The sequence below is a fragment of the Phaseolus vulgaris genome, chromosome 7 (assembly GCF_000499845.2).
Source record: "Phaseolus vulgaris cultivar G19833 chromosome 7, P. vulgaris v2.0, whole genome shotgun sequence".
Classification (NCBI taxonomy): Eukaryota; Viridiplantae; Streptophyta; class Magnoliopsida; order Fabales; family Fabaceae; genus Phaseolus; species Phaseolus vulgaris.
The window spans coordinates 4,737,324-4,760,836 of NC_023753.2; the positions used below are offsets into that span (position 1 = coordinate 4,737,324).

General features: G+C 31.5%; 4 protein-coding genes across 4 annotated transcripts; 3 read left to right on the forward strand and 1 right to left on the reverse strand.

Annotated features, from left to right (window-relative positions):
* Positions 1-3,963: 3,963 nt before the first annotated feature.
* LOC137828884 (amine oxidase [copper-containing] alpha 2, peroxisomal-like) lies at positions 3,964-7,752 on the forward strand. The gene is made up of 5 exons (XM_068635629.1): positions 3,964-4,869; positions 6,021-6,405; positions 6,481-6,594; positions 6,732-7,270; positions 7,377-7,752. Exons 1-5 carry the CDS (start codon positions 4,703-4,705, stop codon positions 7,579-7,581), a joined length of 1,410 nt encoding a protein of 469 aa, XP_068491730.1. The 5' UTR covers positions 3,964-4,702; the 3' UTR covers positions 7,582-7,752.
* Positions 4,052-4,585, forward strand: LOC137827999 (primary amine oxidase 2-like). Its single transcript, XM_068634388.1, has one exon. It carries the CDS (start codon positions 4,052-4,054, stop codon positions 4,583-4,585), a length of 534 nt encoding a protein of 177 aa, XP_068490489.1.
* A 7,187-nt stretch (positions 7,753-14,939) lies between the features above and the next one.
* LOC137827701 (amine oxidase [copper-containing] alpha 2, peroxisomal-like) lies at positions 14,940-19,197 on the forward strand. Its single transcript, XM_068633967.1, has 5 exons — positions 14,940-15,818; positions 17,528-17,912; positions 18,008-18,121; positions 18,226-18,764; positions 18,850-19,197. Exons 1-5 carry the CDS (start codon positions 15,049-15,051, stop codon positions 19,010-19,012), a joined length of 1,971 nt encoding a protein of 656 aa, XP_068490068.1. The 5' UTR covers positions 14,940-15,048; the 3' UTR covers positions 19,013-19,197.
* A 684-nt stretch (positions 19,198-19,881) lies between these two features.
* On the reverse strand, positions 19,882-22,695 carry LOC137829723 (primary amine oxidase 1). Its single transcript, XM_068636609.1, has 4 exons — positions 21,385-22,695; positions 21,177-21,290; positions 20,274-20,812; positions 19,882-20,143 (listed from the first exon to the last, which is right to left on the reverse strand). Exons 1-4 carry the CDS (start codon positions 22,558-22,560, stop codon positions 19,990-19,992), a joined length of 1,983 nt encoding a protein of 660 aa, XP_068492710.1. The 5' UTR covers positions 22,561-22,695; the 3' UTR covers positions 19,882-19,989.
* Positions 22,696-23,513: the final 818 nt, after the last annotated feature.

Here is a 23,513-nt window from a genome sequence, read left to right on the forward strand (position 1 = left end):
CAAATCATTTTATGCTATTGTACTTCTTAACATATACGTAGGATAAGAAAATTGTTATTGTCCTATATTGAAATTATGAATATTTATTCAAAGTTTCTACATAATTAAAAATGTTTAATAAGGTGTATAAAAAAAATTCTAGTATTATTACTTTTAGTATGGTACTTAATGTAAGTACATAATTTTATTTAGTGCTTTCGTTTTTAATAAATAAAAAAGGCAATTAGGAAAATGTTAAACAATTATTTATTTCATATAAATATTTATTTTAGAAACTATAACTGAAAATGGGAATAAATAAATTATTGAAGTGATAACATTGCTCTTCACATACTGTCCCTAGATATTTTTATGATAGTAAAATATAAAATTATACTTCTTTATTATGACGTATACACTTAATGTGTTATGTAAAAAATAATATAATAATAATTTAATTAAAAATCTCTACTAATTATTTTTATGTTAACAACTGCATCTTGTATGGTCAAATGCGTTTCCTTATTTGGAAAAGTAATATATATTCTCAAAAGTTACTAGTTAAATTACTATGAATATAATTAGTTTTTAAAGGGTCCTATTAATTAAGCACATTGATTAAGAAATTAATAACTTTATATATATATATATATATATATATTTTTTTTTTTTGAAAACTACTCAAGAGATTGAAAACCATGGGACAGTATTCAAAGAATTTTCCATTTTATATTTCTTAATAGTACTTAAGAGCTGTAGTTAGTATTTTCAATTATTAATTTATACAATTAATGCGTATAAACAATTTCGCATATAAAAAGGACACATTTGTGTCTAAAAATATTCAAGTTATACTTTGTTATAGTTCTTGTCAAAAACCATGTCCATGAATTTCAACAACATTAGCTTTGAGGCAGTTGGTTTGAACTATGGACAACATCCTCACCAAAATGGCATTGCATGCAAATTATGCAACCATGTTTCCCCAGACTTTCACGCATTCATAGCCCACACAGAGTCTCATTTTGCTCAACAAAACTCTTCAATGAGAAGGTTCTATTCACCAAACCGTGTCAACTCTCAAAGGGAAATGCTTCCCAACCCTTTGCAACCCAATTTCCCCAGGCGAATGATGATGCAGGAAACAAGAAACTTTAACAGCACAATTTTCCAGACATCACCACTACAACCTGTGTTGATGCCCAGACAGAGAACAAACCTATTTCCTCATGCAAGACAACAAGTAATTGCTGCTTCACAATCGTTTCATGGTCCATCTCTAGCTATGTCTTTTGACAGGAATAGTGTTAACAAAATGACATTGTTTCCTTCTCCACTAATCCACCAAAGAGAGATGAAGACTTCTGCAGTTGATGGAACTAAGCCTTATCTCAACTTGCTGGATAAACCCATAAACAATAATGGATTTTTTAAGCATGCTATTATGAGTGGTGATTCTATGGATCTTTCATTGAGACTTTAGAGCTTTAAGCATTCTCTTTCTGTGCCATCTACGATGTTGGTGGTAGTGAAAACTACCATATCAAACATTTTTAGCTTAAATAAAGTTGTATTCAGTCATGACTTAGTATATCTTCATGTCTAGTTGTATTCAAGTTATGCCATGTTGATTTTATTTTAGCTTAAAGATGTTAAAGTTGTAGAGAATGAGGATGAGAAAATATCATATTGAATAAAAATATCAGTTTAAGATTTTAGTAAATGAAATTATCATATTCGATCTTTATCTAAACTTTCACTTTCACTCAAGGTTTAAATTAAAATTACAAATCATAATTAAGGTGTGATTACGCAAGTATAACAATCCGCTAATAAATGATATTTTTATTATTGTTTTTTTTATGTGAGATTTCTCTTTCCTCTCAACGAATCTTAATTTTCCCCGTTTATATATTCGATGTTTAAAATTGTAATTATAGTCACATCTGAAATGTGACGACAAAAAAATACGATTTTAATAAGGTTCAAAGTTTGGAATTCATGATTCCCATTTCGATTAAAGATATTAGTGGTACAAAGAATTCATGAAGAATAAAAACATCGAATTAGGTTTTTCATCGTTGAACTTTTTATGTGAGATTTTGTCTTTTCTCTTAAAGAATCTTAGGTTACTCGTTTTCATTCAACATTTTTAATTATAACTATAATCATAGATTTGACCGCACAAACAAAAAGAAAATACTGGTGTGTTTGTGGTTTCAATTGAGATAAGTAAAAATATTTTAATTCACAATTTCGTATTTATCTTAAAGATGTTAGTCACTTTAAAATAATAATGAATTATAAATATGTTATTTCGATTTTTTTATTTTTAACCTTTTCATGCGTAATTTACCTTTGGCAAATTAATTATACTTTTTTTTAATGTTGTAAATCTACACTACACATGATTTAAAATCTCATCTGATTTTTTTATTGTAAATTTCTGTTTAAAATTTTAAGTAAATTGTTGTAGGTCTTAGAATATAAAGTGAATAAGAATATTTGTATTTTACTTCAATAAAAATAAAATGTATACAGAAATAAAATAGATACTTTATGCAAGTTGTTGCCGGCAGATTAAGAGTTTATGAATGATAGTTGAGATATTTAGGTTGAGTTTTCCTAAATTATCCATAAACAAATAATTTAAATAATTTATCTTAGTTATATTTACATTATATCATCAAATCATTTAATTAATTAAATATTTACATTCAATAAATTGCAATTTTTATTTTTTTTATAAAACCTTTAATGTTAGGCATCATTATGCAACTTGACATCTCACTTAGACTGACACCTCAATCAACAACAATCATATGTCATCACATGAAAAAAAAATATTATTAAAAAAAAATACAAAAATATGGGAGATTAGACCAAAACTCATATGCTAAGAAAAACGATATATATTCATAAAAAATTCTAAGAACATACTAGATGAAAGTCTATTATACTAATGAAATGATTCTCTATGAATAAATCATATATTTGCCAACTGAGTAATCCTAAAACTGATTTTTTCGATGTAATTAAGACAAGTATTTCATCCATTATGAAGTATTCACAAAACATTAGTTTTAACAGTAAACGCAGCACAAACTAAAACATAATTAAATAGACATTAGTAAGCCTCATCTTTTAAATTTTCTCCATAACATTTATAACTCCATAAAACTCAGTAAAATATACATTGTAATTTTAATTATTTGATAATTACAATCAATTAAATACGAACCAAATGTCTATTAAATAAATTGAAAATTGCAGGCTCGCAACATAATTATAGCATTGAAAATAACAATATAAATTCGTTACTATTCATGTAAGCCAACTTAAAAATATAATTTATTTTTACATCATTCTTATAACATGTTACTGTTATCTAAATCTTAATTTGTAGAGAAAATTTATTTAAATTTTAAATTAAAAAAATATAAGAATTAAAAACAGTTTTATAAATGTAAATATTATTATTATTAATAATATTATTATCCGCTTTTACATATGAAATTATTTTATTTCAATGATTTAAAATTTACATTATTTTTTAATTTAATAAGTATGTTATTGTTTCATTTATAACGAAGTGCAATATCCTAATGTCTCCATGTGGGAGAAAAGAAAAAATAATCATGAGAATGAAAATTATGAATTTTTATAGAAGATGATATAATATTGTTATTTTATTTTATTTTATTTTTCACAATCAATTGTATTTGTCATGTTTTACGGTAAGAATAATTAAAAAATAATGACGGAAAGTTTGGAAAGAAGAAGATAAAAAAAAATGAAATAGAGAGTGATTGGTTTATATTAAAAAAGACACCTAGGAAGGTTCCAAGCAGTTTCGGAAGTAATAAACAATATTTGTGAGATTAAGTACCAATTATATATATTGTCACCATAATTTTGAAAAGTATGCACCAATTCCTTTGTTATTAGATAATAACGAAAAGAAAAAGAAACATTAGATAAAGTGAAACCAATGTTTTAGTAAATCATTTATATTACAAATCTGTAAGAAGAAACATTATTTAATGTTTGCAGTGTGAAAGTATGAGCATCCATGTTGATATTGATGAAGAAAGCCATGGATGCAAGAACAAAAGTGACAGTGGTTACTGTAATGCTCTTTTGGAGCTGCTGTGTAGTAGAATGCAATCACCCTCACCCACTTGACCCTCTAACCCCTTCTGAGCTCAACCTTGTCCGAACCATAGTCCAAAACGCATACCCAACCACAAAAACCACCAACCACAACCTCACCTTCAACTACGTGGGTTTGGACGAACCCGACAAGCCCAAAATCCTCCAATGGATATCCTCAAACCCCAAAACCAAACCATCTTCTCCACCACCTCGTCGAGCCTTCGTCGTAGTTCGGTTCCAAAAACAATCCCACGAGATCACAGTGGACTTGTCCACACGTTCCATCGTCTCAAAGAATGTTTACGAAGGAAATGGGTACCCTATGCTGACCTTCGGCGAACAAACCGTGGTGTCACAGCTTCCATTCAGCTACGAACCGTTTAAGGAGTCTTTGAGGAAGAGGGGTCTGAACACGTCTCAGGTTCTGTGTGCTTCATTCTCTATTGGATGATTCGGAGAAGCCAAGACCAAACGGAACGTGAAGGTTAAGTGTTACTACACGAATGGCACTGCAAATTTGTATGCCAGGCCTATAGAAGGGGTGGCTGCAGTGGTTGACGTGGATGACATGAAAATCGTGGGCTACATTGATAGAGACGTGATTCCAGTGCCAAACGCAGAGGGCACTGAGTACAGAGCTTCTAAGCTCAAACCACCCTTCGCTCCAAAGCTTAAGGGAATAGCTGTCACTCAACACGGTGGACCTGGATTCACCATTCAAGGCCATTCCGTTAGGTACCAATAATGAATTTTTCTCTCTTCCTTGTTTTTTTTTTTTTTTTACTATTGGGGCAATTTTAGAAGCTTGTATACAATATGTCAATCTGGTATTTTTTCTTTGAAACAAAAAGTTTGGCTATTTTTTATTTTCCAAAAAAATTGAAATAATTAATTAAACAAATTTTATAAAAAATTTAAGTGTAAAATTTTAACACTATTTTTTAATTATTTTTTCTTAATTTTATAAAATTTGTTAAATTAATTCAATTAATTATTTCAATTTTTAAAAAAACAAATAAACTTTTTTTTTATAAAAAAATAATTAAAACTGAATCGATAACTTTTACACGATTTCCGTGTAACCTTGAAAAAAATTGATAATTAAGTCCTACACTTCTATTTGAGATAATCAAGATTCTATCATCTTAATACAATTTTTTTTTATAATAAAATCGTGTCATATGTTGTTACACTTTTTCTTCTTTATTATAAACTCACTTCCTCCTATTCCTACTTTTTTTAAAGCCAACCCTATTTCATTAATAAAGTAATATAATTGGTGGAGCATAGTAAAAAAGAACCATGTTCCTTTCTTCGTTATTCCAACTCAATTAAGTGCACCTTGAAAAACGATTTTTTTTTTTTTTACTTTTAGGCATTATTACACATCCAAGTGTAGGAAACGACTATTTTCTAACCAATAACTATTATTTAGTGATGTCATCCTCATTGAAGACTGTGGGTAGGAAGAAAATATGCTTTCTTATTGTCGATTGGATCCATAGTGGTGTGATTTAATCATAAACTAATACCAGCATGAAAAGCACCAAGGATATATAATAATATTTTACATTGTTAATTTATTATATAGGCAATGTAAACATATTATTAGAATAATGGTGACAAGATTATTTTTTACACGAAAAATATTTCTACATCAATCAATTGGATGCAACCTGGCAGATTGATATGTTAGGAACCGTGTCGTTTTTCTTTCCCATGTAAGAACTTAAAAATGTCTAAAACGCTTTTAATTCTTGATATTTATGCAAAAAATTGTATAACAATATTTTTAAAAAATGAATACAATCTTAGAGAAAATATTAAATTAAAATGGCACAGTAAAAGTAACATTGATCATGATATTAACCATTTTGTTCAATCAGTTGGGGCAATTGGGATTTTCACGTAGGATTTGACATTAAGGCCGGTCCAATAATTTCTCTAGCTTCAGTTTATGATCTTCAAAAGCAGAAACGTCGTCGGGTACTGCACAAAGGATTCATATCAGAGTTGTTTGTGCCATACCAAGACCCAACTGAGGAATGGTATTACACAACATACTTTGACTCTGGTGAATATGGCTTTGGACAGTGTATGTCTTCACTACAACCTCTCACCGATTGCCCTCCCAATGCAGCATTCATAGATGCATACTTTGCTGCTTCAGATGGTTCTCCTGTAAAGATACCTAATGCCTTCTGCATATTTGAAAAGTATGCTGGTGATATCATGTGGCGTCACACTGAAATTTCAATCCCAAATCAAGTGGTACATTTTATTAATTTTCTGCTGTTGCTTGCTACCTTTTCAGTTCATAAATATTCATTGTGTTCTTTTTGGTAGATAACTGAGGTCAGGTCAGATGTAAGCCTAGTGGTGAGGATAGTCTCAACTGTGGGCAACTACGACTATGTTATAGATTGGGAATTTAAGCCAAGTGGAAGCATCAAAATTGGGGTATGATTTAAATGTTTTATATTACATGACTGAAATTTCAAGAACCATTTCTTTATTCAATCTTGTGAATTGTTTTATTGTATACATGAAATTTGTGATTACCTACTGTTATGAAGAAACTACATGTTATATTTTAGGTTGGACTTACTGGGATATTAGGGCTTAAGGCAGGGGCTTACACCCACACAGATGAAATAAAAGAAGACATCTACGGCACACTGATAGCAGATAATACCATTGGTGTCTACCATGATCACTTCTTCATCTATTATCTTGACCTTGACATTGATGGTGAAATCAACTCCTTTGTGAAGTCTAACTTAGAGACAGTGAAAGTGAAAGATGAAAACATACCAAGGAAAAGTCGTTGGACAGTTGTAAGTGAAACGGCAAGAACAGAAGCTGATGCGAGAATCAACCTGGGTTTGAAGGCCTCAGAGCTGCTAGTGGTGAATCCTAATAAAAGAACAAAACAAGGAAATAAAATTGGGTACCGTTTGGTTCCCGGTTCTGGGGTGCACCCACTTTCGCTTCTTAATGATTACCCTCAAATTAGAGGTGCCTTCACCAATTACAATGTGTGGGTCACACCATACAACAAATCTGAGAAATGGGCAGCAGGGTCATATGTCGATCGTAGCAGAGGTGATGATACTGTTGCTGTTTGGAGTTCCAGGTGTGTTACCTTGCTTACCACACTTCAATTCTTATGAACTTTCTGTTAAAAATTAAAGTTTTTGAATGAAGGTCTGAGAAATGATGTTGAGAATTTGAATGAGCAGGGATAGGGAGATTGAGAAGAAGGATATAGTGTTGTGGTACATGATGGGATTTCATCATGTTCCTTCGCAAGAAGATTTTCCAGTTATGCCAACGTTGAGTGGAGGGTTTGAACTAAGGCCAACCAATTTCTTCGAGAGCAACCCAGTCCTTAAAACAAAATCACCCAAGCTTCTGCAATGGCCTAACTGCACTTCTCAACATTAGTTGCTAATCATGCATTTCATTCCACTCAAACAACCCAACCACATTTTAAACATTCCTGTTTTCTCCTATACAACATTTGTAGTTTCTTCCTTTTCCACAGTTCAGCTAATAAACAAAAGATACATACAATCTCATACCACTTTTATTTAATATTTACCAAATTTTGAACTCCTTCTGTGTACTGTTTTGTTTATAATATTGTTAGTAACTTTTTCAAGATATAGGAATATTTTTTTATTTCGTTTTTAAATTATTTAAACATTACTTATATAATTACAATAAGCTGATAAATTAGAATTTTAAATTGCCCTAAAACTATTGTGTTAAATGTATCTTTGTTTTATTAACATCATTAATTCAATCTTATAAAATCGACGTGATCTTTATACCTATTTATATTGTTTGTATTTATTGGTGGTCCGATAACCATATGACAGTTTGTGATTGATAAGTCTAACAAATTCTTGTTAAGATGTGAGATCCCAACATATTTCATCAAGTCAACACCTGTCAAATTGTGCGTGAGACTATATATTCATGGGTGGTCCAATAACTTCTCTGGCGTATGGTTTAATGAACTTAACAAATGTGAAATCCCAACATACCCCCTCAAGCCAAAATCTATCAACTCGTGCATGAGATTATATATTTATGCGTAGTCCAATAACGATCTGATACGAGATGAGCTCAACCAACTCTCGCTAGAATATTCTTGAAGTGGATCTTATACATATTTGATTTTAAGGTAACTTTATCCTTATAAAATTAAATCATGAGATGAGGTTTGTACCCACTTATTTATTATAGGTAATCTAGTCTCCAACATATATATTAATTTTATGAAAATATATTTTAAAAATTAATATTAATATAATGAGATGAATGTATAATATATATATATATAGTTATTTTAATTTAAATATTATTTTTGTTTTTAGGGATATTATTTTAACTTATGTTTATATTTTTGTTAATCTTAATTCATATTTTTGAAATGTTTTATTATAAAAGTTAAAATTTATTTTAAATTTTCAAATAGTTATATTTTTATTAAATAGATATAGTTATTGATTACTTTAAAATAATTTTTAATAATGTTGAAGATATTAAATTTAATTATGATATTGTTAGAATTTTTAGTTGGTTGACGTGAATTAAATGCAGTTCCTTAGTTACATAAACTTGTCTAACATTATTATTATTATCATTTCAAAATACTCTCTTTGTTATCATTATTATATTAATGGTAACTTAATTTAACCAGTTGAATTATTCATTCAAAAATAAACTCATCTCTCTAAATATCATCTACTTCTTAATTAATATCTACTTTACAAAAAATATATATGAAATAATTTATTATTTAATTATTAGCTTTAAATAAATTCAATAACACACAGTAAACTCTATTCACATTTAATATATTTTTTTATTAAATTTTATATCATTTTTAATTTTTATCAAATAGTTCTAATATATTACCCAAAATAATATTTTAATTAAAAATAATTATAATTTATAGATAAATAAATTAAATTATTTTTTAATAATTTTTAAATATAAGGTTAATTTTGTAAATTTATATTTTTATCAATTAAAAAATACAATTTTAATTATATCCATCAATCATTCACAAACTTTCGTACATTTTTTCTACATTTTCCACTCTATTTACCTTAATCCAAAGAACATCACTTTCTTTACATTTTTCCTTCAAATCATCTCAAATTCACTCTCTAACCCAATCAAAGTATAATTCAATTTAGTATATTCTATATATTTGGCAGCCCCAAAATTTTTTTACACATATAAATACTTGATATTCCAAAATATTTTTTAAAGATCCATGAGTTTCAAGTTTCTAACACAAGTTTCAAAACTATGTCTAAGACACTAGTTAATGGCAGTCCGACAGAGGAGTTTAAGCCGTCTAGGGGGCTGAGGCAAGGTGATCCTATGGCTCCCTTCCTATTCCTCATTGTCGCTGAAGGCCTGGCTGGCCTAGTCCGTAGTGCTTTAAGGGAGAATCTGCTAAGGGGTGTGAAAGTGGGGAGAGCTGAGGTCGAGTGTTGTATGCTCCAGTTTGCAGACGATACCCTGTTTATGTGTGAAGATTCTTATGCCAATATTTTTACTATCAAGGCTATTCTCAGGGTTTTTGAGCTGACATCAGGGCTTAAAGTTAATTTCCATAAGTCAAAGCTAGCAGGTATCAAAGTTGGAAGGGGCTTGTTAGAGACTTATATGAAAACTCTCAACTGTGGGGAAATGCAGGTTCCATTCAAATACTTGGGGCTGCAAGTAGGAGGAAACCCAAGGAGAGCGCAATTCTGGGATCATGTAGTGGACAAAATTCAAGCTAGACTCAGTGCTTGGAAAGGGAGAAGACTGTCATTAGCAGGAAGAGTTTGTCTGGTCAAATCGGTCCTAACCTCCATCCCTCTGTTCTACCTATCTGTCTTTAAAGCACCGTCATCATTATGTAAAAGGATTGTCAGTATCCAACGGAGGTTTATATGGGCCTGGGGTGATGATCATAAGCGTATTTCGTGGGTTCGGTGGGAAAAGGTTTGTAAGGATAAGGAGGAAGGGGGCTTAGGGGGTTAAGGATATCAGTCTATTTAATACTGCACTCCTAGCAAAATGGTATTGGAGGTTGTTGAGTGAGGAAAAGGGTAAATGGAAGGAGATTCTGGCGTCCAAGTACCATACCAGGGGAGTGGGACTCCAAGCCTTGAGCCGAAGCTATTCATGGTGGTGGAGAGACCTGTCTAAGGTCTGTAAAATGGGAGAAGGTGACGGATGGTTTCAACAATCACTTAAATGAAAAGTCGGAGCAGGTGACAAAGTGAGTTTTTGGGAAGATACATGGCTGGAAAATAATAAATTATCAACTTTGTTTCCTAGGCTTTTTTCTATCTCCTTGGACCAAGGAAAGAAGGTAGTTGAAGTGGGGAATTGGGAGGATGGAGGATGGAACTGGAGGCTAAGCTGGAGAAGACCTAGATTTTGTTGGGAAAGTCCTATGGAGGAGGATTTGGTAAACCTCATCCCGGGGAAGATAGTGTGTCCAAAAGTCAAGGATTCATTAACATGGAACGGGGATGATGATGGCAAGTTTACTGTGAAATCTGCTTATCTGATCCTGAATAGCCAAAGTAATAACGCCCGACATAATGTCTTTTCCCTTTTGTGGCGAGCGGTAGCAACACCCAAAGCGTTAATGACAGCATGGAGGATTTTGCTGGATAGACTTCCAACTCTGGATAATCTTATTGGTAGGGGTGTGTCTGTAAATTCTCCTCTATGTGTGATGTGCAATGAATTAGAAGAAACAACCCAACACCTCTTTCTAGAATGTGCTTGTGCACAGCGTGTCTGGTACCTATGTTTAAGATGGATAGGCATTTCGTTTGTTCAACACAAAGATATTCTTGTCCACTTCGAGAATTTTCATCTCTCTCACCTTAATGTTAATCAAAATCAGATCTGGAAGGGTATCTGGGTCTTTATAGTACGAAGTATCTGGGACCAAAGGAATCTGGTTGTATTCAAGCAAGGGACTGCTGATGCTGAAGAGATTTTCCACCTTGCCCAACTGTCGACGTGGCTTAAATTGAAGTTTGGAACTCTTCGTTTTAGTTACTCTTTCTCGGAGTGGATCCTCAGTCCTGGTGCGTGCTTATCAAGCTGCTGAAGAAGAGGGTGCTGAGTTACAGAACTTGTCCGGTTTGTGGGAACAAAAGGGTGGGAGTGAGGGATTCTGGATATAGTGAAACAGGGGTTTACAATGTTATCATAGTGTTGTGGTAGTGATTGGTACGTAACGCCCTTGCTGGATTTGTGGAGTTGGGACTGCGCTTGTTCTTTCTTGTTAGAAAGAGGGGAAGTAGAAGGATGCAGAGAGTGACCAGTTGCAGTTATGTGTTATGTTGCAGGTCTTATCTTGTTTATGTAGTAATGACAGGAAGAACTTGAAATGGCGATCTCCATGCGCTAGTCGGTGGTCGACGAAGGCAAAGGTAAACATGATCGCCGGTCGAGGAAGCGGTGATCTCCTTGCGTGCGTGGTGGTTGTCGGAACTTGAAATGGCGATCTCCATGCGCTAGTCGGTGGTCGCCGAAGGCAAAGGTAAACATGATCGCCGGTCGATGAAATGGCGATCTCCATGAAGTGGTCGGCGAAGTTGTGTATCATTGCCGTATTCGAAGAACGGAAGATCAGGTACTGAAAATTACCGAGGTAGACACATCGCTGGGTTTGTGCTGGTTTGATAAAGATGTCTGTTAGCCTTATAAGAGCAATGAGATGGGGTTTTCCCGAGTGGATCCTCCCCGAGAGCAGGGTTTATCTTGATTGGGTATTTTTTGGGTATGTTTTCTCACTTTAAGGTTGTTTTGTTCCAACCATAAAGGAGAGATATGTATATGGGTTGGGATACCCCTGAAGTATCCCCTTTAATTTATTTATTCATTGCTGATAAAAAAAAACATTTTTGGTTTTGCCAATAAGATGTTATCATCTTGTAGTGTGATAGGTCGAATTTAATTAATGGTGAGAAATATAATGATGAGAGTAGATGGGTTGGAGATCATCATAATAAACTTGACTTTTAGTCTCATGGTTTATGTTTGAGATTACGAAGTTGTAGTGTCATGGGTCAAGCTCGATATTGTGTATAAATAGGTTGTCTACCGATATTCATATTTAAAGACATTCATGTTGTATCATCATAAATTAAGGGATTTCGAATAATCAACCTTAAATAAAAGACCACATTCATTATTGAATTAGGTCAATAATAAGACCAAATGCAAAGGAGATAGGGTGTAGATTTTAGTATATATAAGAGAATAAACAAAAAAACAAACAAATTTACACACGGGTTAATAGTACACTTATTCTTGACCATATTGAGTGTCTTAGATTTAAAATCGTCAGGACCTTTATCTCAAACACATCTAAATAAACTTAAAATCGATATATATATATATATATATATATATATATATATATATATATATTAGTTTCTATCTTAGCTTCTCCTTTACAATTAAAAAAAATTAAGAATGATTATAATATCTAACACGCCCTTGTATAAAATTACGTGGTTCATTTGTGTACGCATTGTGCAATTCATATCTGAGGATGAAATTCAAAAGCATTCTTAAATCCTAAAAGTTTAAAACATATATGGTATTAGGATGAATAACATTAATTGGAAAACAACACCACATCAATTGCAAGAAAATTGCTCATAAGCACAAATTCAGATTTTTGCTAGATTTTTTTATTGTATCTTCAAAATACACTAAAATTTTGTTATATTAAAAAGATTTAACATATTTTAAAATATTAAAATCAATATATTTTAAATAAAAAATAAATAGCAAAAAAAAAATACAAATTCGATAAGGAGGTAGTTATATTGCTATAAAGTCGATTCCCCCTTTTGAAAGTTAAGCATACACATAGAGTCATTTAAGTATTTTTTTTAATGTCAACTGTGATTTTTTATATAGATTAATAACTATTACTTTCACACTTCTTACTATAAAAGGGCTCAATTGAATCACCCAATATATTAGGGCATTCCAGATTAACAACAGTAACACTTGAATCTTAACTAAAACAAAACCAACGCTTAGAGATGAAAAAAAATTACTTAGAATGAAATTACACTTATCTACCGTTTTCTTCTTATTGATCAATTTCTAACCAATAAAGCCAACTAGAGCATTCATAATTTAGTTCGAAACAATGTTTTCAGTTGAATTATTTTACCTTCTTTTATTACATGTATCATTTTTATGTTGTATGTGTTTTTTTCCTACTACTCTTTATTTGATTCTATTTTTAGTTTTTTTTAATATTAAATGTGAATTTATCGTTTAAGGTCAATTTCTTTTATTTTAACTATCATGATAGTATGAAAAAAAATATTATATTAAATATTTATTATTATTTAAGATTGTATTTAATTTTTATTCACAACAATCTAAAAGATATTCAGAAGTATGCTACCACAAGTACAAGTGTCAAATTCAAATATGTGTTACGAAGTACGATAATAAAAAGCTAACGGTCCCAACTTGAATTTTGGGTTGAAGAAGTACGTTAATTAAAAACTAAATTAAATGCTCCCAATTGAAAGCAATAAGCATAAATTTCAAGAACCGTACTACTGCAATGTGATTTGGCCCCACTTGAAAGAGAAAGCAAAAATGAAGTCGCGCCCTTCTTTATCCCTACTTTTGTTCATTAATTTATTTTAAAAAGGAAAATGATTATTTGCGGAAAACTTAAAAAATGTGGAAAACTATTTTTCTAAATTTATTTAATATTAGATTTTTCTTTAAAAATTATTGATCGTTACACTATTTTTATGTGTATAACACAGCACGAAATCCATTATTAACCAATTATTAAATATAATTTAAGAATTTGATAAAATATTTACCTTGTATTAAAATAAATAAATATTATCTTCATTTTATTATGTGTTTTACCCTTACAATAATGATCATATTTAAATATGGTTAACTCTAATCTATCAAGATGCTTTAATAGATAAAATCTTCATAAAGTGTTGAATTCAAAGATGAACAATAGATAAAATACAATTTATAAAGGTGTAATCTTAATAAAATTAAGGTTGAAATGAAGTTTATTTCGTACGTTCATATCCCTTATGAGTTGAATCTACGAACAATTTAAATACATTTTCTTCAATTAACCTTTTAATGTGTATTTTAATGATAAAACTATGATGGAGTTTTGAATTTTAAAACAAACAATACATCAATTATGATGATTGCTCTAATAATATTATTTTAACCAACTTTAAATCAAAACATTGATATTATTAGTAAAAATAAAAAATATTTCTAAAGACTAATCATCGTTCTTCTTGTACTTTGTGTAAGAGACTTGTATTTTACGAATATCACTTAAAAATTAAAATTAATAATAATTTAAATACACTACAGTTCATTCATCCTCATATAATCCTATTTGGGGAGTTATTCCTCCTATACCCACATATATAATAATAATTATCATAATAAATATATAGTTACATAATGTTATCATCGCAGTATGTGTAAAGTAGTATGAAATTGAAATTAAATTTAACATTTTTCTATTATTTTAAAAAATGTGGAGATGGACCTCTCTTTCCCCAGTTAATAATAATAATAATAATAATAATAATAATAATAATAATAATAATAATAATAATAATAATAATAATAATAATAATAGTAATAATAATAACTCCATTTGATTTTCACATTATGCTGCTTTATTATTATATCTTTCACAGTAACTTCCTAAGATGAAATTAATTTCTAATTTCATTTGTCAATGTTAGAGTAGATACCTTTTCCCCACTATATATATGTATCCCAATATACAAGAAGAAACGGATCTTAGAGTTTGATCACAAGATATCCATAGATGCAACCATGAAAGTGGCACTGTTATCAGTTCTCATGCTCTTTTGGAGCTCTGCAGAATGCAGTAATCCTCACCCACTAGACCCTCTTACCCCTTCTGAGATCAACCTTGTTCAAACCATAGTCCAAAAGGCATATCCAACCTCAAACACCACCGACCACAACCTCATCTTCAACTACGTAGGTTTGGACGAACCCAACAAGCTCCAAATCCTTTCATGGCAATCCTCAAACCCCAAAACTAAACCCAAACCATCTCCTCCACCACCTCGTCGAGCCTTTGTCATAGTCCGGTTCCAAAAGCAGTCCCACGAGATCATAGTGGACTTGTCCAAAAGTTCCATCGTCTCAACCAAAGTATACGAAGGAAATGGCTACCCTCCACTGACCTTAGGCGAAATAGAGGTGGCAACACAATTACCATTAAGCTACGAACCGTTTAAGAAGTCTTTGAGGAAGAGGGGTCTCAACGTGTCTGAGGTGCAGTGTGTTGCCTTTACTTTTGGGTGGTTTGGAGAAGCCAAGCCCAGAAGGCTTGTGCAGATTAAGTGCCATTACAGAAATGGCACTGCTAATTTCTATGCGAGGCCCCTGGAAGGGGTGGAAATATTGGTTGACTTTGACGATATGAAAATTGTAGGTTATAATGATCGGTATGTGGTTGCATTGCCAAAAGCAGAGGGCACTGAGTACAGAGCCTCCAAGCTGAAACCACCCTCTGCTCCAAAGCTCAAACAACATGATGGACCTGGATTCACCATTGATGGTCATACTGTAAGGTACAATCAATAATATAATTTGTTTTTAATTTGTGTTCCTTGCTTTTTTGGTAGCCTACATGTATATGTATCATTATGTGTATGGATAATATATATTGTTACTGATGATGAAGCTTATTAGATTTAAATTTACTAACACTGATTAAATTTAAACATTTTTCTACCATTCATCCATAGCTGAAAAAATTGCCTTCCTTTGTTCATCATACTCGTAAATCTGCTTTAAAAATGAATTATTATTTTTATTTACATGGTTTCAATTCGATAGTATATTTGGAGTAGAATCAAAGTATAATAATTTATTGAATATGTAAGTAGATACAAATTTTACTTTATAAATATATTTTATAATAAATTAAATTTAAAATTTACTTCTTAATAAAAACATCAGTATTATAATATATTTTTTAAATTAATCTATTTTTTAAAAAAATATTTATTTTTTTAATTGTAGAATCTTTAACTTATCAACACATAACACTTTATTTGGAAAAATCTAAATACTATTTTATCATTAAAAATGAATATACCGACATTTTTTTTGACAATTTTTTTTTTACTTTTTAAAGACTGATATAATACACTTTAAATTTTTTAAAACTGTATGTTTATGTTCAATACACTACTATTTTTTAAAAATTCCACCGTCTACTTATAACATGATGTTTTAAAAATAAGTTACGATATTTCTTATAAAAATTAATGATTTTTTTAGTGATTTCTCAATGGATAATTCCATAAAATATTACGTTTTCACGACTTTGATTAAGAATACAAATGTTCTTAATTTTTTTTTAATTTGAAATCTCGTCATAGGTATGATGAGTTTAGAGAGAGAAAGAAAATACACAACAACATGACTTTTGGTAATCTCCTTTATTTTTATTATTTCCTTTTATATATATGCTATGAAATCAAGTCTTCCTAACAACCAGATCGACGGTTAGAATGGAAATAAATATTAATAGACATTATATGACCATTTATGGATATATAGAGAAATAATAGATACAAATCTTTATTTATATCTATATATCTGTACTTATATAAATAGAATTCTTTTAAATAATATATCTCATTTTAGTAGTATAATGAAGTCTTTTGTAATATAAATTATTTAAAAAATATTTTTTTTAATTTTTTAAATTAATATTAATAGACAGAATTAAGGCAATAAAAGAAAAAAAGAGCATATTTTCATCTTCAGTTCTCACACTAAATCTCACTTATCAAATAAAATAACTTTAATTTTCAATCATTCTCTGCACTCCATTTCAAACAACTCTATTACGTAAAGTCATTATTTTTTTATATTTACCATCAACGTAAACATCATCACACTCTTTAATCTCAAAACTATCAATAGAAGAATAGAAAAAAAAAACTTGAAGAAAAACTCATAGAAAAAAAAATTGATTAATCAATTATATTTTTTTTTACATATTATTTTTTTTCTATTTCGACTCATTCAAAATTATTTTTATATATATATATTAAAATTTTTTCCTAATGAAAATTGAGTAGAATAGGAAAAGCGGATACACCGTTGTTATGTCTCGGTTTCGCTAATATACATAAATATTTTAAAAAATCAAGTATTTATTATATAAAATATAAATACATAATTTTATCTGAATTACATTTATCATTTTTTAATAAATCTGAAGAAAATATATCATTTAATTTCATTGACGATTTTGTGCAAACAGTTGGGGCAGTTGGGTTTTTCATGTAGGATATGACAGTCGGAATGGCCCAGTAATTTCTCTAGCCTCGTATTACGATCTCCAAAAGAAAAAACATCGTCCAGTACTATACAAAGGATTGATATCAGAGTTGTTTGTGCCATACCAAGACCCAACTCAGGAATGGTATTACAGGACATTCTTTGACTCTGGCGAATATGGCTTGGGACAGTATATGTCTTCATTGCAACCTTTCACCGATTGCCCTTCCAATGCTTCCTTCATAGATGCATACCGTGCTAGTTCAGATGGAACCCCTGTAAAGATACCTAATGCCTTCTGCATATTTCAAAAATATGCTGGTGGCATAATGTGGCGTCACACAGAAGCTGCAATCCCAAATCAAACGGTATGCTACCTTCTTTTCTTTTTAAACATCTTTGTTCTTTTTCCGTTTTCCCTTTTATTATGGTTTATAAATATTCGCTGTGTTCTTTTTGGTAGATAACAGAGAGTAGGTCAGAAGAAACCTTAGTGGTGAGAACAGTTACAACTGTGGCCAACTACGACTATATCACAGATTGGGAATTTAAGCAAAGTGGCAGCATCAAATCTGTGGTATGATTGCCTGCAACAAAAAATTGAGATTAAATTGCGAAGTGTTAAATCACACTGCACTAAATTATATTCATATACTCAAACTATGTTATATTTTAAAATAGGTTGGACTTACTGGGATATTGGCGCTTAAGGCAACTAATTATACGAACACGGATGAAATAAAGAAGGATATATACGGCACATTGGTAGCAGAGAATACCATTGGTGTTAACCACGATCACTTCTTCACGTATTATCTTGACCTTGACGTTGATGGTGTAGAAAACTCCTTTGTGAAGTCCAATTTGGAGACAGTGAGAGTGAAAGATGGTAGCATACCCAGAAAAAGTTATTGGAGAGTTGTAAGTGAAACGGCCAAAACAGAGGGTGATGCGAGAATCAAACTGGGTTTAAAGCCTTCAGAGTTAGCTGTGGTAAATCCAAATAAAAAGACAAAACAAGGAAATAAAATCGGGTATCGGTTGCTTCCAGGCCCCATGGCACAGCCACTATTGCTGAATGATGATTTCCCACAAATTAGAGCTGCTTTCACCAATTATGATGTGTGGGTCACACCGTACAACAGATCTGAGAAATGGGTAGCAGGGACATATGTTGATCGTAGTCGAGGTGATGATACTTTGGCAGTTTGGAGTGAAAGGTGTGTCATTTTGTTCTAAATAATTTGAATTTAAAATTTTGGTAGGAGAAATGATCGATGTTTGGTGTGATGAATTAATGTGCAGGGATAGGAAGATTGAGAACAAGGACATAGTGCTGTGGTACACGATGGGATTTCATCACGTTCCTTGCCAAGAAGATTTTCCAGTTATGCCAACTCTGAGTGGTGGCTTTGAGCTAAGACCAACCAATTTCTTCGAGAGCAATCCGGTCCTCAAAACGACATGATCCCTCCCTGTTCACTTCCCTAACAGTACCTTCTCTATCTTTTACTCAAATCACTAAATAAAATTTGAAGGATTCATGTATTCTGTAACTCAACAATACTCTGTTTTGTGTGGGAGCAGAATTCCATAACTCAGTGTACCCTTAACACACTTAAGTACTCTATATATTTAATCCTTCGTTAATAAGTTCAATGTTTACCACTAATGTAAAATGAGATATTAAAAACACAACTTACTTAAAAAAAAGTTTGGTAAGACGAGAACTTAGTTGTTATTAGTTAAAGTATAAGTTTATTCCGTTTCTCATATCTATTATATTTAGTCATATGCCACAATAATTATGTGCATTTTTTATATATTAAATTTTAATCCTTCATTAATAAGTTAAACGTTTTCCACTAATCTAAACACATCAGATATTAAAAACACAATTTACCTAAAAAAAAGGTTATGTAAGATCAGAATTTAGTTGTTATTGGTTAAATTATAAGTTTATTCTGAGTTTATTCCGAATATATAATTAAAATTTAAACATTTCTGTATAACTTTCGCTATTGTTGATTATGTTATTATTTTCGGAGTTTTGTTTCGGAAAAAAGTAATAAAGTCCTAAATTGAGTTTTCTCGATATCCTAAACAAATGGTGCATTCAGATTACTGAATTATTTTTCGTAATAATTTATAAAAAGCTAAATTTGAAAAAGAATTAAATAGGTAAAAGAAAAGGGTGTTACATGTAGTATATTTTGAAGTGTGTAAAGTTTAATTGTTTTTCATTACGCAATCACATTTTTTTTAATTAGAGCAAAAGTTATAAGTTTTTAAATTACTTAACTTACTACGGGAAAATGACAATAAACACGTTTCTCTTAATTTGAATTAAAGTTTATTCAATAACATGGTTGCACGTTACAATATTAATATGGGTATTAGTTTGGTTAATCAGCTGAACATGGGTCTATTAATTCATAATTGTATTCAAAGCAATGGACTGCTTTCGAAAAAGTTAGCTGGCCTCAGCTCAAATCCACCATGAATTGTTGGCATTGCCGCAAAATCTTCCTGGTAAGGAACATGATGGATCCCAATTGTGTGCCATAGCACTATGTCTGTGTTTTCAATCTTTCTGTTCCTGTATCAGAGCATGATCAAAAAGGTCAAATTAAAATTTATAATGTAGTTTCATCTACAACTGCACTTTTTCCTCTTTTTGAAAAAGGAAAAAAACTATGTTAAAATGATGACCAATAAACAAAATTTACCTTTGGCTCCAAACGGCTAAGCCATCATCTCCACGACTTCTATCAGCATAGAACCCTCCAGCCCATCTCTCTGACCTGTTATAGGGAGTCACCCACAAGTCATACTTGGTGTAAGACGCTCTTATTTGAGGGTAGTCGTCATCAGATAACAGAGAAGTAACTGGCTGTGCACTGAACAGCCGGTAACCCACTTCATTCCCTAGCTTTGTCCTTTTGTTGGGGTTTACTATTAACAGTTCAGCTGGCTCCAAGCCCAGCCGAATTCTACCCTCAGCTTCCCTCTTCGCTGTTTCTCTAACAACTGTCCAGTAACTCTTCCTTGGTGTTCCAAACCCAGTTGCTCTTGCCCTTTGCAACTTAGCATTCATGAAAGAGTTCCTGTTATCATCAATGTCAAGGTCTAGATAGTAGGTTATGTGGTGATCATGATAGTTAGCTAGAGTATTTTCTGCCACCAATGTTCCAAACACCCTTTCTGCTATCTCACTTTTCTCTGTATAGGCTACTGCTTTCATCTCCATTATGCCTGTCAGATCCACCTATCATTGTAACACATACACACTAAACTCTTTCAGTATAAGTTCCACTACAACTAAATGCATCCTTTTTTTTAACTTATCATCTTCTTATCCGAAAGCATAGTCATATTTTTCTGTAATTCAATAATATCAATTTTATAACTTAACAATCAGGTTAGAGCCAAAATAATATAAGATAGAATATCCATCACGAGGCATGAATGCAATAGATGATAACTTTTCAATTTCCCATGTTTATGATCTATGGGGAAGATGATTTAAGAAAATATATTGTAATAATGACAAATCCACAATCACACCAAAATTGAGCTTTTTCAACCATATCATGAATCTAGTCCAAGAGGTTTTGGCAGAAGAATCTTACCCCAACTTTTATACTACCACTTCTTAAGAATTCCCAGTCAAGAACATAATCATAGTTACCCACAGTAGCAACCATTCTGACTACCAAACTAATTTCAGGTTCTCCATTTCTTATCTGCACAAAACCAAAACAAAGTGAGTTCATATCAAACAGTAGAATTCCAAAAAAAATTCAACCAAAGCTTCTACAATGCAGTATAACAAGTTACCACTTTTTGGGGGTTGTTGATTTCCATGTGCCTCCAAGCCACATTGCCAGAATTCCTCTCAAAAATGCAAATAGCCCGGGGAACCTGTTGCACCTCTCCGTTAGACCCTGCCATGTAGCCATCCATGTACACTGCGTTGCTCGGGCAATCTACCGTCGGTTGCAAGGTATCAGCTGCACGTCCAAAGCCAAATTCCCCAGCATCCATGAAAGTCCTGAAATACCATTCCTCTGTAGGATCCATGTAAGGAACAAATGTCTCAGATACATGGCCCCTATATAGCACTCTTCTATACTTGTTTTTTTTGGCATCAAATATAGAAGCAGTTGATATGATCATTCCCGCCCGAGCATTGAATCCAACATGAAAAACCCAATTAGCCCATTTGACCTCATGGCCCTCGATGGTGAACCTGATATCTGACACATTACATGAAGCAGATGTTTTGGGCCTGGTGTTGCTGCTTGAAGATTGAAAATCTGTACCTTCGGCTTTAGGCAAAGGAGCAATGTACCTGTCATTGTACACAGTAATCTGCATTGAATCAACATCAACAAGCACTGTGATTCCCTCAATAGGCCTTGCCCACACATTAACTGATCCTCCCCTATAGAAACATGACACTTTGAGGGCTCTCTTTGTGGTTTGTTCTCCAAACCAACCTACGGTAAATGGTACACAAGAAACTTCAGACAAATTCAAGCCCCTTTTGGTTATGGAGTTTTTGAATTTTGAGTACGTAAGAGGCAATTTGCTGGCTTGGAAAAGCTCATTGAATGTGAAAGGAGGGTATCCGTGACCAGTGTAGATTTTATCCGATACAATGGACCTTTTGTTTAAGTCCACTACAAGCTCGTGTGTCTCGCCCTTGGCTCGAACAACTACCTTGGCTTGGCGAGGAATGATAGCTATGTCTTTTGTTTTTGAAGATAACCATTCTAGGACATGTTTTTTGTCTGGTTCTTCCACATCCACGAAATGATAGGTCAGGTTAGGAATAGCACCAAGGTAAGACCCTTGAACTACATCCCTTGTTTTGTTGATTTCAGCAGGGGAGAGAGGGTCTAAAGGGTGAGACAAACTATTAATGGAGTTGAATCTCAGAACAAGGACTACAATAAGACATTGAACAATCATGGGAACTGTTTTATCGAACCTTGATCTGATCATGATCATGTTGTCCACAACACTGTTCGCGTTGGGTATATACTCTCATGTTACATTTATAGTACCATATTTTGTCACTTGGTAACGTTGAATTTTGAAGTGTATCCTATTTTATTCATGTCGAATTTTCAAAGTACCAAGAGTAGCATTTTTTATGAAAAGCTGCATTCTTTATAATGAAGAATTGAATTGTTTTATTTAAATGTAAACACGTTTGTTTCCTAACATGTTTATTCATTTAAATTGTATTCTTTCATTCTAAGTGAAAACATATGTTGCATAAATGACAATTTCGACACAAAGTAACTTTAATATAAGATATCAAAGGAATGGATTGACATTTTAAAAGACTAACATTAACTTTTTGTAGATTTTAAATGATTATATAAAAATATTGTTGTTTATTAGTTTTCTAAAAAACATTTTTATGTTAAAATATTACAATTTGGATTTTAATAGTATACTCTAAATATTTTAAAAAAATGTTATAACAACAAAATCCATTGACTTTTAGAAAATATGAAAAAAAAAAAAGAAACCAGGCTAAATATGAACTTAGATAATTTAATAACCTTTGTTTGGTAATATTGAAAATAAAGTTTTGATTCAAATTTAAGATTCATTATAATAACATTTTTAAAAGAAAATTAACAAGTACTTGTACATGAATGTTTTTACCTCCCAGAGCAGGGAGGTATGATAGTAGAAAAAAAAAGTATTACGATCAATAGAAAAAGAATTAAAGGAAGCTTCAATAACACGAAAATTCATTAAAATCCTTTTAAGAAGGTAATCCATCGAAATCAATAATACACTTTTGAATATTAATTATTTTTTTTATAAATTCTAGATTTTCGTCCTCCTTAAAAAATCTTAATTATCCTAATTGATTAGTACAAGACTTGTTATATTTCTTCGGTGTTTTCATACTATTGGTTATCTAATAGTATTGAAAATGAAGA

Bases quoted from the DNA above. Each gene is read 5' to 3' on its own strand.
- LOC137827999 (XM_068634388.1), top strand. From the start codon at position 4,052: ATGTTGATATTGATGAAGAAAGCCATGGATGCAAGAACAAAAGTGACA.
- LOC137827701 (XM_068633967.1), top strand. From the start codon at position 15,049: ATGAAAGTGGCACTGTTATCAGTTCTCATGCTCTTTTGGAGCTCTGCA. The intron at 15,819-17,527 runs GTACAATCAATA...TTGTGCAAACAG, and splicing joins ATTGATGGTCATACTGTAAG to TTGGGGCAGTTGGGTTTTTC. The intron at 18,122-18,225 runs GTATGATTGCCT...ATTTTAAAATAG, and splicing joins GTGGCAGCATCAAATCTGTG to GTTGGACTTACTGGGATATT.
- LOC137828884 (XM_068635629.1), top strand. From the start codon at position 4,703: ATGAAAATCGTGGGCTACATTGATAGAGACGTGATTCCAGTGCCAAAC. The intron at 4,870-6,020 runs GTACCAATAATG...TTGTTCAATCAG, and splicing joins ATTCAAGGCCATTCCGTTAG to TTGGGGCAATTGGGATTTTC. The intron at 6,406-6,480 runs GTACATTTTATT...TCTTTTTGGTAG, and splicing joins TTTCAATCCCAAATCAAGTG to ATAACTGAGGTCAGGTCAGA.
- LOC137829723 (XM_068636609.1), bottom strand. From the start codon at position 22,560: ATGATCATGATCAGATCAAGGTTCGATAAAACAGTTCCCATGATTGTT. The intron at 20,813-21,176 runs GTAAGATTCTTC...TTACAATGATAG, and splicing joins GTGGTAGTATAAAAGTTGGG to GTGGATCTGACAGGCATAAT. The intron at 20,144-20,273 runs GTAAATTTTGTT...GCTCTGATACAG, and splicing joins TTAGCCGTTTGGAGCCAAAG to GAACAGAAAGATTGAAAACA.